This window comes from Schistocerca gregaria, chromosome 2, assembly GCF_023897955.1.
Source record: "Schistocerca gregaria isolate iqSchGreg1 chromosome 2, iqSchGreg1.2, whole genome shotgun sequence".
NCBI lineage: Eukaryota > Metazoa > Arthropoda > Insecta > Orthoptera > Acrididae > Schistocerca > Schistocerca gregaria.
The window spans coordinates 869259937-869274131 of NC_064921.1; the positions used below are offsets into that span (position 1 = coordinate 869259937).

Here is a 14195-nt window from a genome sequence, read left to right on the forward strand (position 1 = left end):
GTGGCGGTTATGCTCCACGCAACGATCCTGGACCATACGAATCATTTGTCCAATATAGGCTTTCCCGCACTAGCAGGGAATCGTGTACACCCCGGGCTTTCTCAAACCCAAATCATCCTTCACTGAGCGCAGCAGAGCTGTTGTCTTAGCTGGCGGACGGAATACACTTTTAATAGCAAATTTCTTTCAAATTCTTCCTGTTTTTGAAAATATGCTCCCCACAAAAGGTAGGAATGCCGCTGCTTGTATCTGCTGTTGGTTCCCGCGAAGGTCCAATCTGTAGAGCACGATTGACCTGATTGTCAGTAAACCATTCTGCTTTAACATAGCTCTTAAATGATCCAGTTATTGTGTGAAACTATCTGCATCTGAGATGGCGTAAGCTCTTTTTACCAATGTACGTAGGACTCCGTTGCGTTGGTACGATGAATGACAGCTTGATGCATGAAGATATCGGTCCGTATGAGTGGGCTTACGATAAACACTATGTCCCAATGTCCCATCATCACTCCTGTAGATCAAGACATCTAAAAACGGAAGTTTTCCATCCTTTTCAACTTCCATCGTGAACTTAATATTGGGATGCAGACAGTTAAAATGATCTAGGAAACGATCCAGCCGGCCGTTGTGAGCGAGCGGTTCTAGACGCTACAGTCTAGAACCGCGCGACCGCTACGGTCGCAGGTTCGAATCCTACCTCGGGCATGGATATGTGTGATGTCCTTAGGTTAGTTAGATTTAAGTAGTTCTAAGTTCTAGGGGACTGATGACCTCAGAAGTTAAGTCCCATAGTGCTCAGAGCCATCTGAACCATTTGAAACGACCCAGAGCTTCCCTTCCATGTGAACGTACCATAAACGTATCGTGTACATACCTCCAGGAACAAGTTGGTTTTAAGAACTCCGTCTTCAGTGCCATATCCTCAAAATCTTCCATAAACAAATTGGCGACTATGGGGGATAACGGACTCTCCACAGCCACTCCGTCACTTTGTTCAAAGTTGTTATCATTAAATAAAGAATACGCCGGCATCAACACATGGCGACAATCTTCAAGAGAAACTCGGGTAAACAGAGTTAGAACATCAACACTAAAGAGCAAATCCGTAGGACTGAGACGTAAAGGCTTCAAATGCTGAATAAAAACCAGAGAATTGGACACATGGTGTTCGCATTTTCCGATATGGGGATTGAGAAAGGACGCTAAATACTTGGCTAAGTTGCAAGAAGAAGCGTCAAAATTGCTAACAATAGCTATTTTTAGTTATTTTATTATTATACAACTTACTGGGACGTATTCCATAAATATATATCTTAGCTTGGCAAAACACCAAGCAGTCCTGGAATAGATAGCACAACGCTGGAAGGAGCAGTACAAGAGCCAACTAGTAGCAGCACGCAGATACTGTTGTTGTTGTTGTTGCTGCTGCTGCTGCTGCTGCTGCTGTTGCTGCTGCTGCTGTTGTGGTTTCAATCTGAAGACTGGTTTGATGCATCTCTCCAAGCTAGTCTGTCCTGTGCAAGTCTCTTCATTTCTGAACAACTACTTCAGTCTACATCCATTGTAGCCTACTTACTGTATTCATCTCTTGGTCTCCCCCTCCAGTTTTAACTACACTTCCCTCCAATACCAAATTGTCAATTTCTTGATGTCTCTCATTGTGTCCTAATAACATATCCCTTCTGTTACTCAAGCTGAGTCACAAATTTCGTTTTTAGTCAATTCTATTCAGTATTTCCGCTTCATTTAATCGATCTATCCATCTGATCTTCAGCATTCTTCTGTTACCACCACATTTCAAAAGTTTCTATTCTTTTTTTCTGAACTGCCACACTCCAGACAAGTAACTTCAGAAAAGACTTCGTATCTTCTAAATTTGAGTGTTAAAAAATACGTCTTTTTCTGAAATGTTTTTCTTCCTGCAGAAAGTCTGCATTTTATAAGCTGTCTGCTTCGACCATCATCCGTTATTATACTGCCTAAACAACAAAGCTCATCTGCTACTAAAAGGAATCTGTTAAATTTCGGTTACACCATAAATCATACAAATCTAAAGGCTTTGAATTCAATTAAATATTTCTGTACTACAGTTATGAATCACTTAAATTGGAACGATAACACAGATAATATTGCGGGGAAAGCGAACAAACAGTTGCAGTTTACTGGCATAACACTCAGGAAATGCAACACATCTACTGAAAAGACTGCCGACACTACGCTGTCCCCCTTATCTTCAGTACTGCTTCGCGGTGTGAGGCCTGCATCAGACAGGCCTGGCGGAGGATGTCGGAAAAGTTCACAGAAGGGCAGCTCATTTAGCACTATCGAGAGAGATGGCCACGGACATGATACGCGAATTGGAGTGACAGTCATTAAAACGAAAGCGTTTTTCATTGCGGCAGGATCTTCTCGCGAAATTTCAATCATCAGCTTTCTCCTCTGAAAGCAAAAATATTTTATTGGCACCCACCTACATAGGGAGAAATAATCGTCACAATGAACTAGAGGGAAATCAGTGATCGCAAGGAAATATTTAAGTGTTCGTTTTTTCCATGTGGAACGGTAGAGAAACAGCCCACAGGTGTTTCGATGAACTCTCTGCCATGCACTTAATTGTAAATTGCAGAGTAATCATGTAGATGCATATCTTCTAATTTTAGGGTCTCACTTCTTAATCTGATTCCCTCAGCGTCGTCTGATTTAATTCTACATGCAATTACCCGTGCTTCAAATGGCTCTGAGCCATATGGGACTTAACATCTGAGGTCATCAGTCCCTTAGAACTTAGAACTATTTAAACCTAACTAACCTAATGACATCACACACATCCATGCCCGTGGCAGGATTCGACCATATCAGTCGCGCGGTTCCAGACTATAGCGCCTAGAACCGCTCGGCCACTCCGGCCGGCAATTACCCGTACTTCATATGGCACAGTTTCTAGCAAGGAAAGTACAGATAATCTCTGTCCCTGTCGGAGGGTGTCAGCGAGACAGTAACCTCGAACCGTAAGAGCCTCTGGACATGGAAAATGTCTGGATTCTTCGCGTGCCAGGTTGTGTCCACAAACTGGTGGACTGGTGCTCTTATCTTGCTTGTTAATAGGCAGAAGTCGGCAAGATTCTAAAAGCCGAAATGTCTCAGCGCCAGGACGACTTCTCGTGCGTCACGAGCCATTGGAGAACACGTGGGGCCTCCGCAACAGCGTAGTCAGCCAGAACGTTGTGAGGTGCTCTTGTGGCAAAGCACAGCAACAGCAGGCCGACAGTACCCTTTGTTTTCGTGCATTAGCGTCCTTGCGTGGGCGTTTGATGGCGGCTTTTGAGTCTGTCCACGATTTCTCCCCTTGAATAGCAGAAACATAAGGTGTTCTGTGTTGGTATTGGCTAACGTTGTGTCGTCACTAAGGAACAGTGGCTGTCTCAGGAACACAGTTATAACGAGGGGGTCGCGTAATGTATTTGTCGTACGTCTTAGTTTTTACTGGAATAATGAAACGTAAATTGATATTCTGATATTGCTAGAATGTTGCTGCTACATTCTGTAACTTGTCCAGCTTTTAAACAGATAATACTGATTTTTAAAAAAATCAGGCATCTACTGAATCGAAACAGGAATCAAAAGTGTAAAGTATAGTCTGTTTTTTCAGTTTCCTGTTAAAATCAGGCCTCTACTGAATCGAAACACGAATAAAAAGTGTCAAGTATAGTCTGTTTTTTTCAGTTTCCTGTCAAAGTAAATGTTCGAAATGAGCATGCAATTTTTTAAGTTGTCTCTGACAAAAGAACTAATGAGTAAGCAAATGGATAAAACGCTCATTTTCAAATTGCACTCTTCACAGCTTTAAAAGCGAACAGCCTTCCGCAGTGGTATCACCGATTCCCGTCAGATCACCAAAGTTAAATTCTGTTGGGCTTCGCTGGCATTGTTAAGGGTGACTGTCTGGGTCTACCGAGCGCCGTTTGCAAGCGGGGTGCACTCGGCCCTTACGAGGTCAATTAAGTTTTCGCCAGCAACTCAAGTTCATGGTTGGAGAAGCAACTGCGTGTAGGTAGTCCGCGTAAACCAGTTGTAGATGTTGACCATTGATGCATCGTGTATACGAATGGTGTTAACCCCTTTATCATCAGCTAAAGCCTGGAGATGGTGCACTTAAGTACCGAAACTGGTAGCCATACAATAAATGACATCATAAGGACGGCTGTAGGTGCTTAATTTTCTTAGTCTTGTGCATGAGGTCAACGTAAAATTAACATATTTTACTACAAAAATGCTGAAGACTTTAAGATGACAGCTAAAACTACTGAAACCCGTTGTCTTGAACAAAAACTGGAATGATTTTTAACTCTTTTTCCGCCAATCGCGAGCGGACGCCTTACATTTTTAAATTATTTTTTTATTTCTTTTATTTTTACTTTTCGTCTTAACCTTTTGTTTATTAAAAGAACTCGGGCTGTCACATGCCGTTACAAAGAAAGAACATCTCTGAAATGCTTTTATTTAAATAAGAGAAGAAATTTAATTTTCCTTCTGCAGAAAAATGCATAAGTACTTAAACAAGAACAAAAAAAGTCTTTGTGTCACAGTTTACAGAATGAGACTAACAATTAATTTCTTTGAAAGCTTAACAGCGTAACGAATAACAAGAGTGACATGAAACTAACATTGTATTTAAGTTGTATATTTTGTATAGGTAAATAAGCAGTCGTAAGTAGGCGAGATGGCGGGAGAGGAGGAGGAGGAGATTAGTGTTTAACGTCCCGTCGACAACGAGGTCGTTAGAGACGGAGCGCAAGCTCGGGTGAGGGAAGGATGGGGAAGGAAATCGGCCGTGCCCTTTTAAAGGAACCATCCCGGCATTTGCCTGGAGCGATTTAGGGAAATCACGGAAAACCTTAATCAGGATGGCGGGAGACGGGATTGAACCGTCGTCCTCCCGAATGCGAGTCCAGTGTGCTAACCACTGCGCCACCTCGCTCGGTGGTAAATAAGCATCAGCAATTGAAAAACTCGATAAAAGTTTCAAAAACTAGCACTGTTCCAACTTTGCTTTAAATTTTAATGAAGACCTTTCAAATATCACACGAAAACATTGAATCCTGTTACAAATATAACAGCTACGTAAATTTTAATTTCAGTAACAAACACTTCATTGCCATGCCACAAATAATATTACTTGAAAGATACATAACATTAACACTATTCTCATTTAACAAAAGAAACAAACATGCAGCATAATGAAAAATATGATTGCGAATGTTCCCGCTGCTCTTTCTTCCGGGTATGCTTTGCCATATGTATAAGCGATGCTTATGCCCCGTTCATTCTTCCATCCCAGTGCTAATTTAACTTCTCCTAGTCTGGACATTCCAGCTACGTGTGTGTGTGTGTGTGTGTGTGTGTGTGTGTGTGTGTGTGTGTGTGTGTGTGTGTAGGGGAAGGGGGGACCAAGGGGGGGGGGGGGGGTATTGTAACACACTCCGTAGGAATACTGTCGGTATTTCAGATTGCACAAGTTTTCCAAACGTCGTTCTTGTAAGAAGGTCCAAAAGTTCTACACGTTCTTCGGCCCATCTGACCTCAAAGCCACGTTACTGCATTCCTTTTAGTACGTGAATAGTACGTCTCATCAGGGAAGAAAACAGTCCCTGGCCCAATGTCGTATTGTCTTCTTACGGCCCCTGTAACAAACTTCACATTTGATTGAGAGAAAATATTTTGCCCAGTATTCGATTAATTTTACGAGGCTCAAGTGCATATATTACTTTCTCCATCGTTCCAGATATCCTTTATTTGAGGAGAACTGACTTAGAAGAACATCATGCACATGTTTTGTGATGAGCTCCTCTGTAATGCCGATTAGGAAGCATGTAAACTGGCTATACCTGAATTATTACAAACAACTTCACCTGTAAACGTATGTTTCTCATCAGTCTTCTTCTGCGGTGAAAGTTTTTCTGAAGTGTCTGTGCTTCTTCTATGGATCTCACGTTTATTGAAACGTTCCTTCCGCTCTTCTGTTGCACGAGGTGTGCTACCACTGGCGCTACTACTACAAGCCAATTACATGATGGAAAGTTCAGCAGTTCATAAAGCAAGCCTCTCCGACGTAATTACATTCTTTGAAATGACAAGAGAACATTCTAGCATTTGGAATGTTCACAGAATCTTTTCTACAGCATTTCGACAGCCAAATCTTTTGCAGGCCTGAATCGCGAGGGAAAGCATGTAGCACTACTTCAGTCCCTTTTGTGATGCGATTGTGAGAATTTCAGCCAACAACAGCACAGCCTGGCATTGCTCGCACACAGTCAAAACAGTTGCGCTTGAAAATCTCCCGCTACACAAACGTTAATCAGAAAAAACGACAACACTCACGAAATTACGCAGCCTCCAACGTACAAATATTTACATCAAAATCTACATCTACATGGATACTCTGCAAATCATATTTAAGTGCCTGGAAGAGGGTTCATCGAACCACCTTGACAATTCTCTCGAAAATGTTCAAATGTGTGTGAATTTCTAATGCACCAAACTGCTGACGTCATCGGTCCCTAGACTTACACACTACCTAAACTGACTTATGCTAAGAACAACACACACACACACACACATCCATGCCCGGAGGAGGACTCGAACCTCTGGCGGCAGGGGCCGCGCAGTCCACAACTCTCTATTATTCCAATGTTGTATAGCTCGTGGAAGAGCGAGCTCTGATTCCCCTTATTTTATTATGGTGACCCTTCTCCCTACGTAGGTAGGCGTCAACAATATATTTTCGTATTCGGGGGAGAAAGATGGTGATTGAAATTTCGTGAGAAGATTCCACCGCAACGAAAAACGCCTTTGTTTTAATGATGTCACCCCCAATCCTGTGTCATTTCAGTCACACTCTCTCCTCTATTTCGCGATAATACAAAACTTTATCGATGTACTCCGTCAATCATATCTGGTAAAGATCCCACACCGTGCAGCAGTGTTCTAAAAGAGGACGGACAAGCGTAGTGTAGGCAGTCTCCTTAGATCACATTTACATTTTCTAAGTGCCCTGCCAATAAAACGGTGTCTTTGGTTAGCCTTCCCCACAACATTTTCTATATGTTCCTTCAGATTTAAGTTGTTCCTAACTGTAATTCCTAAGAATTTAGTTGAATTCGCGGTCTTTGGATTTGACTGATTTATCGTGTAACCGAAGTTTAACGGATACCTTTCAGCATTCAAGTCGATGACCTCACACTTTACGTTATTTAGGGTCAACTGTCAATTTTATCCATACAGATATCTTTTCTAAATCGTTTTGCAATTTGTTTCGATCTTCTGATGACTTTACTAGTCAATAAACGACAGCACCATCTGCAAACAACCTAAGTCAGCTGCTCAGATTGTCTCCCAAATCTTTTATATAGAGAAGGAACAGCAGAGGTCCTATAACACTTCCTTCGCGAACCCCAGAAATCACTTCTGTTTCACTCAGTGATTTCCCGTTAATTACCCTGTGATCTCTCAGACAGGAAATCACGAATCCAATCATATAATTGAGACGATTTCCATAAGCCCGCAATGTGGCGACAACCCTCTTTAATTCTAGAAATACGGAATCAGTTTGAAATCCCTTGTCAGTAGCACTCAGCATTTCGTGTGAGTAAAGGGTTAACTGTGTTTCATATGAATGATGTTTTCTAAATCCGTATTGTCTGTGTCTCAATAGACTGTTCACTTATAGGTAATTCATAATTATCGAACACATTATATGTTCCAGAATCCTGCTGCATACCGACGTTAATAATATGGGCCTGTAATTTAGTGGATTACTCCTACTACCTTTCTTGAATATTGGTGTTACCTGATCAACATTCCAGTCTTTGGGTACGGATCGTCCGTCGAGCGAGCGGTTGTATATGATTGTTAAGTATGGAGCTATTTCATCAGCATACTCTGAAAATAACCTAACTGGTATACAGTCTGGACCGGAATACGTGCTTTTATTAAATGATTTAAGTTGCTTCACTGCTCCGAGGATATCTGCTTTTAAGCTATCCACAATGGCAGCTGTTCTTGATTCGAATTCTGTAATATTTATTTCGTCTTCTTTTGTGAAGGAATTTCGGTAGGATCTGTTTGATAACTCTACTTTGGCAGTACTGACGTCGATAATGTTTCCGTTGTCATTGCGCAGAGAAGGCATTGATTGTGCCTTACCGTCAGAGTGCTTTACATACGACCAGAATTCCTGCGGATTTTCTGCCAGGTTCCGAGACAAAGTTTCGTTGTGGAAACTGTTACAAGCGTCTCGTATTGAAGTCCGCGCTAAATTTCGAGCTCCTATAGAAGATCACCAGTCTTGGAGATTGAGTGTTCGTTTAAATTTGGGATGCTTTTTTCATTGTTTCTACAACAGTGTTCTGAACCGTTTTGCATACCAGGGGGGATTAGTTCCGTCGTTTGTTAATTTATTTGGTATAAATCTTTCAATTTCTGTCGATACTATTTCTTTGAATTCAAGCCACATCTGATCTACAAATATATTGTTAATTTGGAAGGAGAGGAGATTGTCTCTTGGGAAGGCGTCAACTGAATTTTTATCTGCTATTTTGAATAGGCATGTTTTTCATTTATTTTCGGAGGATTTGGAGGTCACATTATTCAGTCTCGCTACGACAAACCTGTGTTCACTGATCACTCATTCACTGTGTATCCGAAGCCATCACAGCCCGCAGCTGAGGCAGATGTGTGCCCTACTCGGCTCGCCTCCGCACACAGCAATCACAGTCCCTATCCACACTAAAGGTAGTGGAAAACTACACTACACAGAAAAACAAAGACAACCGGCGCGCGCTATGGAACTCTACTGCAGACACAGAGGAAAACGCAAGAACTGCGTCTAAAAACTTAGATTAACACGCAGAAAAAACCGAACTACCAAAGCACTCAGGTGAGACTAAATAATTCGCTCCTGATTATGAACTTGTAATATGTCACAAAATCGGTTCACCTTCCAAGGCAAACGATAACGCGAAACCGTGTCTACTAAATATCAAATTAACAGGCAGAAGGTCAAGAAACTAAACTACCAAAGCACACAGATGAAACTATACACTTCGCTCCTAGTTAGTAACTCGTAAAATGGCTTAAGATCGGTTACCTTCCAGTTGCTGCTTGTTTCTCGGCCGGCTGCTACTGCCTGATATTGGCAGCAGGCACAGGAAGAAGAACATTTCAGTTTCCTCTTGATGTAACTAAAAAGCTCCAGATGACTTATTTTGAGCCAAATAGGGGACTGAAATTACAATGAAATCTAGACCTTTAGCTGCTTACAGGCGTTGATAAATATCAAGGGGGACAGTTGAAAATGTGTGCCCCTACCGGGACTTGAACGCGGGATCTCCTTGTTACATGGCAAACGCTCTATCCATCTTAGCCACCGCGAACACAGAGAATAGTGCGACTGCAGGGACTTATCTCTGGCACGCTCCCCATGAGATCCACATTCCCAACTTACTATCCACACATTGCATTTATAGTGCCCTTGTCCACTATACTCATTACTCGTGGTAGTCAATCTACCGATTCCCATAAGAGTTTGGGCAATGTGAGAGCATCCGCACTGAAGAAGATCACTGGCCCATAAGCCTTATCTATATGAAGATGGTATCTGTTCTTTAGACATTTATATTCATATAAATAGGGGACTGGTCAGCTTCCTTTCCGGACAATGACAGTATCCTACAATCTGAACAGAATTGAGAAAAGGGTGACGACCAGCTGTGACTGTGGCGAAATCAGCACACCTGATCATGTCGTATGGGAATGTCCCCCAGTTGAAGATATATCATAGATTTCTAGGTAGGCTTTAAGGGGTAAATTTTATTGCATAAATAGTGTAAAAGAGGATTTTGATACCTGTTATCTCGTAGGTGATGCTGTCTCAGAATAAGTAAGCTCTATGACCACATGGCCCTGTAGCGGAATGAGTGAATGTTGTCACAAGATTACTCAGGAAGACCTAGAAGAATCAGTGAAACATTAGTGATGCGCTCTGATCCGTCATCACGCTTTCTAGAGAAAGAAATATATTGCAAGAAGCGGAGCCGATCTGATATGGAGCGTGGGGAGGAGCCAGATACATTCCGATAGTAGTAAAATCTGTGTGTTTGTATATGTCTCCATCTCTGAGTACTATAAAAAGGAACACCGATCAAAAACTGCCCCTGGAAAGGCGACGTCGATTTTGATGGGATGACGCCATATGCCACCAGGAAGATTGTAGATATACTGATAACCGTTCCAAAAGTCCTCTGTCAACAGGTAGTCTAGTGGCATAGCTAACAGAGCTCCATCTGTTTCTACCCTTCAATTGGGAATGCTCACAGCTAGAAGGTTCAGTGTGGTGCAAAAGTGTGAAGCAAACAGGCAAACATGCCACGGGGATTCACTAGTGCTTCCTACAACCAAATGAACGAGTTTGAAACGGGTCAGACTGTTGCCTTCCGAGCGGCGAGATGGTCCTTTCGGAGAATTGGCACATGAATTAGTCATCCTGCGTCAGTTGTGCAACGAGACTGGAGTCAGTGGTCACGTGAACATTCTCACACCCGTAGACCATGTTCTGGACGTCCACGCTGTACAGGCGCCCGCCAGGATCGTCGCAAGGGCAGCAGTGGCAGTTCGTACAGCTACCAAAGCTCTGATAAGAGGGCTTGTGAGCCCCGACATGTCAACACGAACTGTTGCGAACCGGTTGTTAGCGGTGAAACTACAGCACGCACACCTCTAGCTCGTCTTTCACTCACGCCACAGCACCGACGTGCCCGGCTAGACCGGTACCGCCTGCACGCAAGTGATGGTCGTTTGCGCGTACGACGTAGACCTGGTGGGCGCTGTCTCGTAGAGTGCATTCGCCCAAGGCATATTGGCCCCGCCCCAGGCGTTATGGGTCTGAGGTGCGATAACCTACAACTCTCCTTCACATTTGGTGTTGCTGGAGGCGACGCTAACCAGCGCAGAATGTTGTTAAACTCGTTCTTTTGCCTTTCTTACAAGAGGAAGTTTCCAACAGGATACTGAACGCCCATACATTGCGCGTGAGTCCGCCCCCGTAGCTGAATGGTCAGCGTGAAGGATTGTCAATCCTCTGGGCCCGGGTGCCCGGGTTCGATTCCCGGCTGGCTCGGGGAATTTTCTCCGCCCAGGGACTAGGTGTTGTCCTGTTCTCATCATCATCCTACCATCCTCATAGACTGCAGGTTGTCGAAGTGGCGTCAAATTGAAAGACCGACACTCGACGAATGGCCTGCCCGACGGGGAGCCCTAGCCATACGAGTAAATAAATACTACGCGTGAAACTCAATGAGCGCTGAAAGACCTGCAGCAACGTCCCTGGCCAACACGATCTCTGGCTTGTTTCCAATCGAGCACATGTGGGATATGGTAGGATGAGAAGTAACTCGTGCGACTCATCAATCGACCACTCTTACAGAACTACGTAAACAGGACGAGCAGGCGTGGCATAACGTATCCCAGGGCGGTATTCACCAACTGTACGATCGACTAGATAGTCAGCGCCTGTATTAATGCACGTGGAGGGTACACCATATGTGTCTCTGCATGGGTAGATGCCTGGTTCCTCAGAACCGCTTGTGCTACTGATCTGCAAATGTAATCATTTCCTGTACTCCAAAGGCACTGATGCAATAATAAATTTTAAGAGAATTGGAAATCTTTAAATGAGTGTATTAATTTTTTTCTGGCAGGATACGTAATCGTAGTAGAAATATTAACATTGGTGTTAGTAACAATAAAATGATTTTTAGTAACAGTAGCATTTGCTAAAGAAAGAAAAAAATTAGGTGGTAGTAGGAGTATTAACGATTTCTGGATAAGTAATTATGGTGTTTGTTATTGTAGCATTAGCATATATTGTTGTAACAGTTGTAACAATGCCGGCAGCAGTAGGTATAAATGATAACTGTTAAGACGGTATGAAATAACGAAAACCCACGCCTCTCCTTCTGTCACAGTAAAGGAAGATCCGACTGAGGGTCGACAGAGATGCCATACGAAAAATATAGGTAGCCATCTAAATGTTAGAGATGATAGGAGTAGAAAGAAATAAACACAAGGAAAACATAGTATTATAGAAAATGTAAATTTAATTCATTGTTCAGAATAGAAAACAACAAATTAAGAAGTTAAAAAAGGGATAAGAGAATAAGTAGATCACAATAAAAATTCACATACTTGTAATTCTGTATGTAACGGTCCATTGTTGCAATCAAGAAAGTGGACTATGATATATACATAAATATGCAATTCATGGGATGCGGTAGACTCATCAGTTTCATAGTTATGAATGTGCTTAACAGATCCCAACAAGGCTTCCTTTCTTCATGGGTAGCAGGTGAAACACAGACTTTCTGGAGTACTTTGTCAAGTTTCGCGGATGAGTTACCGACACAAGGCGTATACTCCGTCACAACAGGTTTCTCTTTTTCCTCAGCAGCCTGTGACCTAGGCTTGTTGTTTTTATTAACTGTGCGACAGCTGTTCATCGCAAATCTCACGGCGACACATCAGATTAATCAATTCAAAAGCATGCTTGTTCCCATATAATAACATTTTAGCTACAGTTAAGAACAGGAAAACTAAATTTGCAGCCGGCCGGAGTGGCCGTGTGGTTCTGGACGCTACAGTCTGGAGCCGAGTGACCGCTACGGTCGCAGGTTCGAATCCTACCTCGGGCACGGAAGTGTATGATATCTTTAGGTTAGTTAGGTTTAATTAGTTCTAATTTCTAGGCGACTGATGACCTCAGAAGTTAAGTCGCATAGTGCTCAGAGCCATTTGAACTAAATTTGCAGTAACGCTGTTCAGAAGTGCCCTTACTAACATTTGAACAGCTTCATTACCGCTTCCAGTCCACAAACTCAAACAACAGGAACTAACCGAACACTATGGAACAGACATATCGGCGCACTTTTCCTCTGGCATTACTACTGACAAAAATAAACAATGTACTTCTTACAGTTAGTACCAAGAGAACATTTTCTGTCAGCAAGCCATAAATCGAACGAATCTATTCCACACTGAATCGCTTGTGTACGGAGCCTGGTGTGTAATAAATTGCCGTCTTATATTTTTCCAGTTGTTATGGGAAGCAGCTACAGGTCACTACGTGAAATGTCAATAGCCGAATCGCTCAGACACTGAGCGTTATTTAGTGGATTATCGAATATCTTGTATCAACGAAATTTTAATTCGCTAAAGGTAATTATCCATTTTTACACGTTTTAAAAACGGTTTGAGATGTCGGAGCTGTTGCAATCTTACCTTCCTCTTTTGGCGGCGCCATGCTGGCCGGCTATGGAGTGAGCAACGGGTGCATGGCGGCTGCTTTAAGAGGAAGAGGGCACAGTAAATCATTTCTTATTTGCAAGCGTTTCTTATCGACCATTCTCCATTGTATGAGAGTACTCTGCGAGGTGACGCGGAGACAAAATCCAGCCGTCTGCTCGTTACTCTCTTTTCCGGTGTTGTGCGTATTTCAAGGGCGTTACAGCAGTGTTTTATTGCGCGAGCGCTTCGCAAATCCTTGTCTTGTGACGTAGCACACAGACCACATGTGTTGATACGACGCTGAATTTTTGAGCAAAACAGGCAACAGTAACAAGTAAGGCAGGGGTTTTCAAACAGCGCGTCTTGCTCCTTGGGGCGTCTGACCTTACTGTAGGGGCATCGCAGTGATTTCAAAAGAACAATGATTTCGTTCATTTGCTTTCCGAGTACAGGAAAACGTGTGCTCTAGCAGTGATATCTAGCGGGCCGGAAAGAAAGTGTTGTTACCACCACAGCATGGCAGATGGCAGTCGAATCGCACTTTGAGACTCATATGCTTTCATTAAGCAACAATCAGTGTGAATGTTAGCTTTGCGAATACGGACCGATTTTATTTGTTGTTTGTCTTATGTGATTTGTTTCTCTGGTATTTTGAATGTATCTACGTATAGTGATGTTCTAAAGGCAGGACGAAAATTCCTGAAGTAGGCTATGATGACGGTTTCTTGAATTTAGTTTTTACATGTACTACTGTTGGAAATGAGGTACGACCGCAGAGAGTCTTTTGTTTCAATGTCGAAAGTGGTGGAAGCATACTTCCTTATAAAATGAAACGACATTTGGGGTGAAATCACCGTAGT

At 42.7% G+C, this 14195-nt stretch overlaps 1 protein-coding gene and 1 non-coding gene across 3 annotated transcripts in view; both read right to left on the minus strand.

Moving 5' to 3' along the window:
• LOC126335261 (sialin-like) overlaps nucleotides 1–13384 on the minus strand; it is a 152675-nt gene extending 139291 nt beyond the window's left edge. The window contains exon 1 of one of the 2 annotated variants that reach the window (XM_049998304.1): nucleotides 13330–13384. In XM_049998304.1, the coding sequence (XP_049854261.1) occupies nucleotides 13330–13351 (22 nt within the window). In that variant the 5' untranslated portion in view covers nucleotides 13352–13384. Of the gene's footprint in view, nucleotides 1–9903; nucleotides 9961–13329 lie in introns of those variants that run through there. The other variant, XM_049998305.1, reaches the window with a different exon arrangement.
• Nucleotides 4906–4978, minus strand: Trnaa-cgc (transfer RNA alanine (anticodon CGC)). The gene has a single exon. It is a non-coding gene; the product is annotated as a tRNA-Ala (tRNA).
• Nucleotides 13385–14195: the final 811 nt, after the last annotated feature.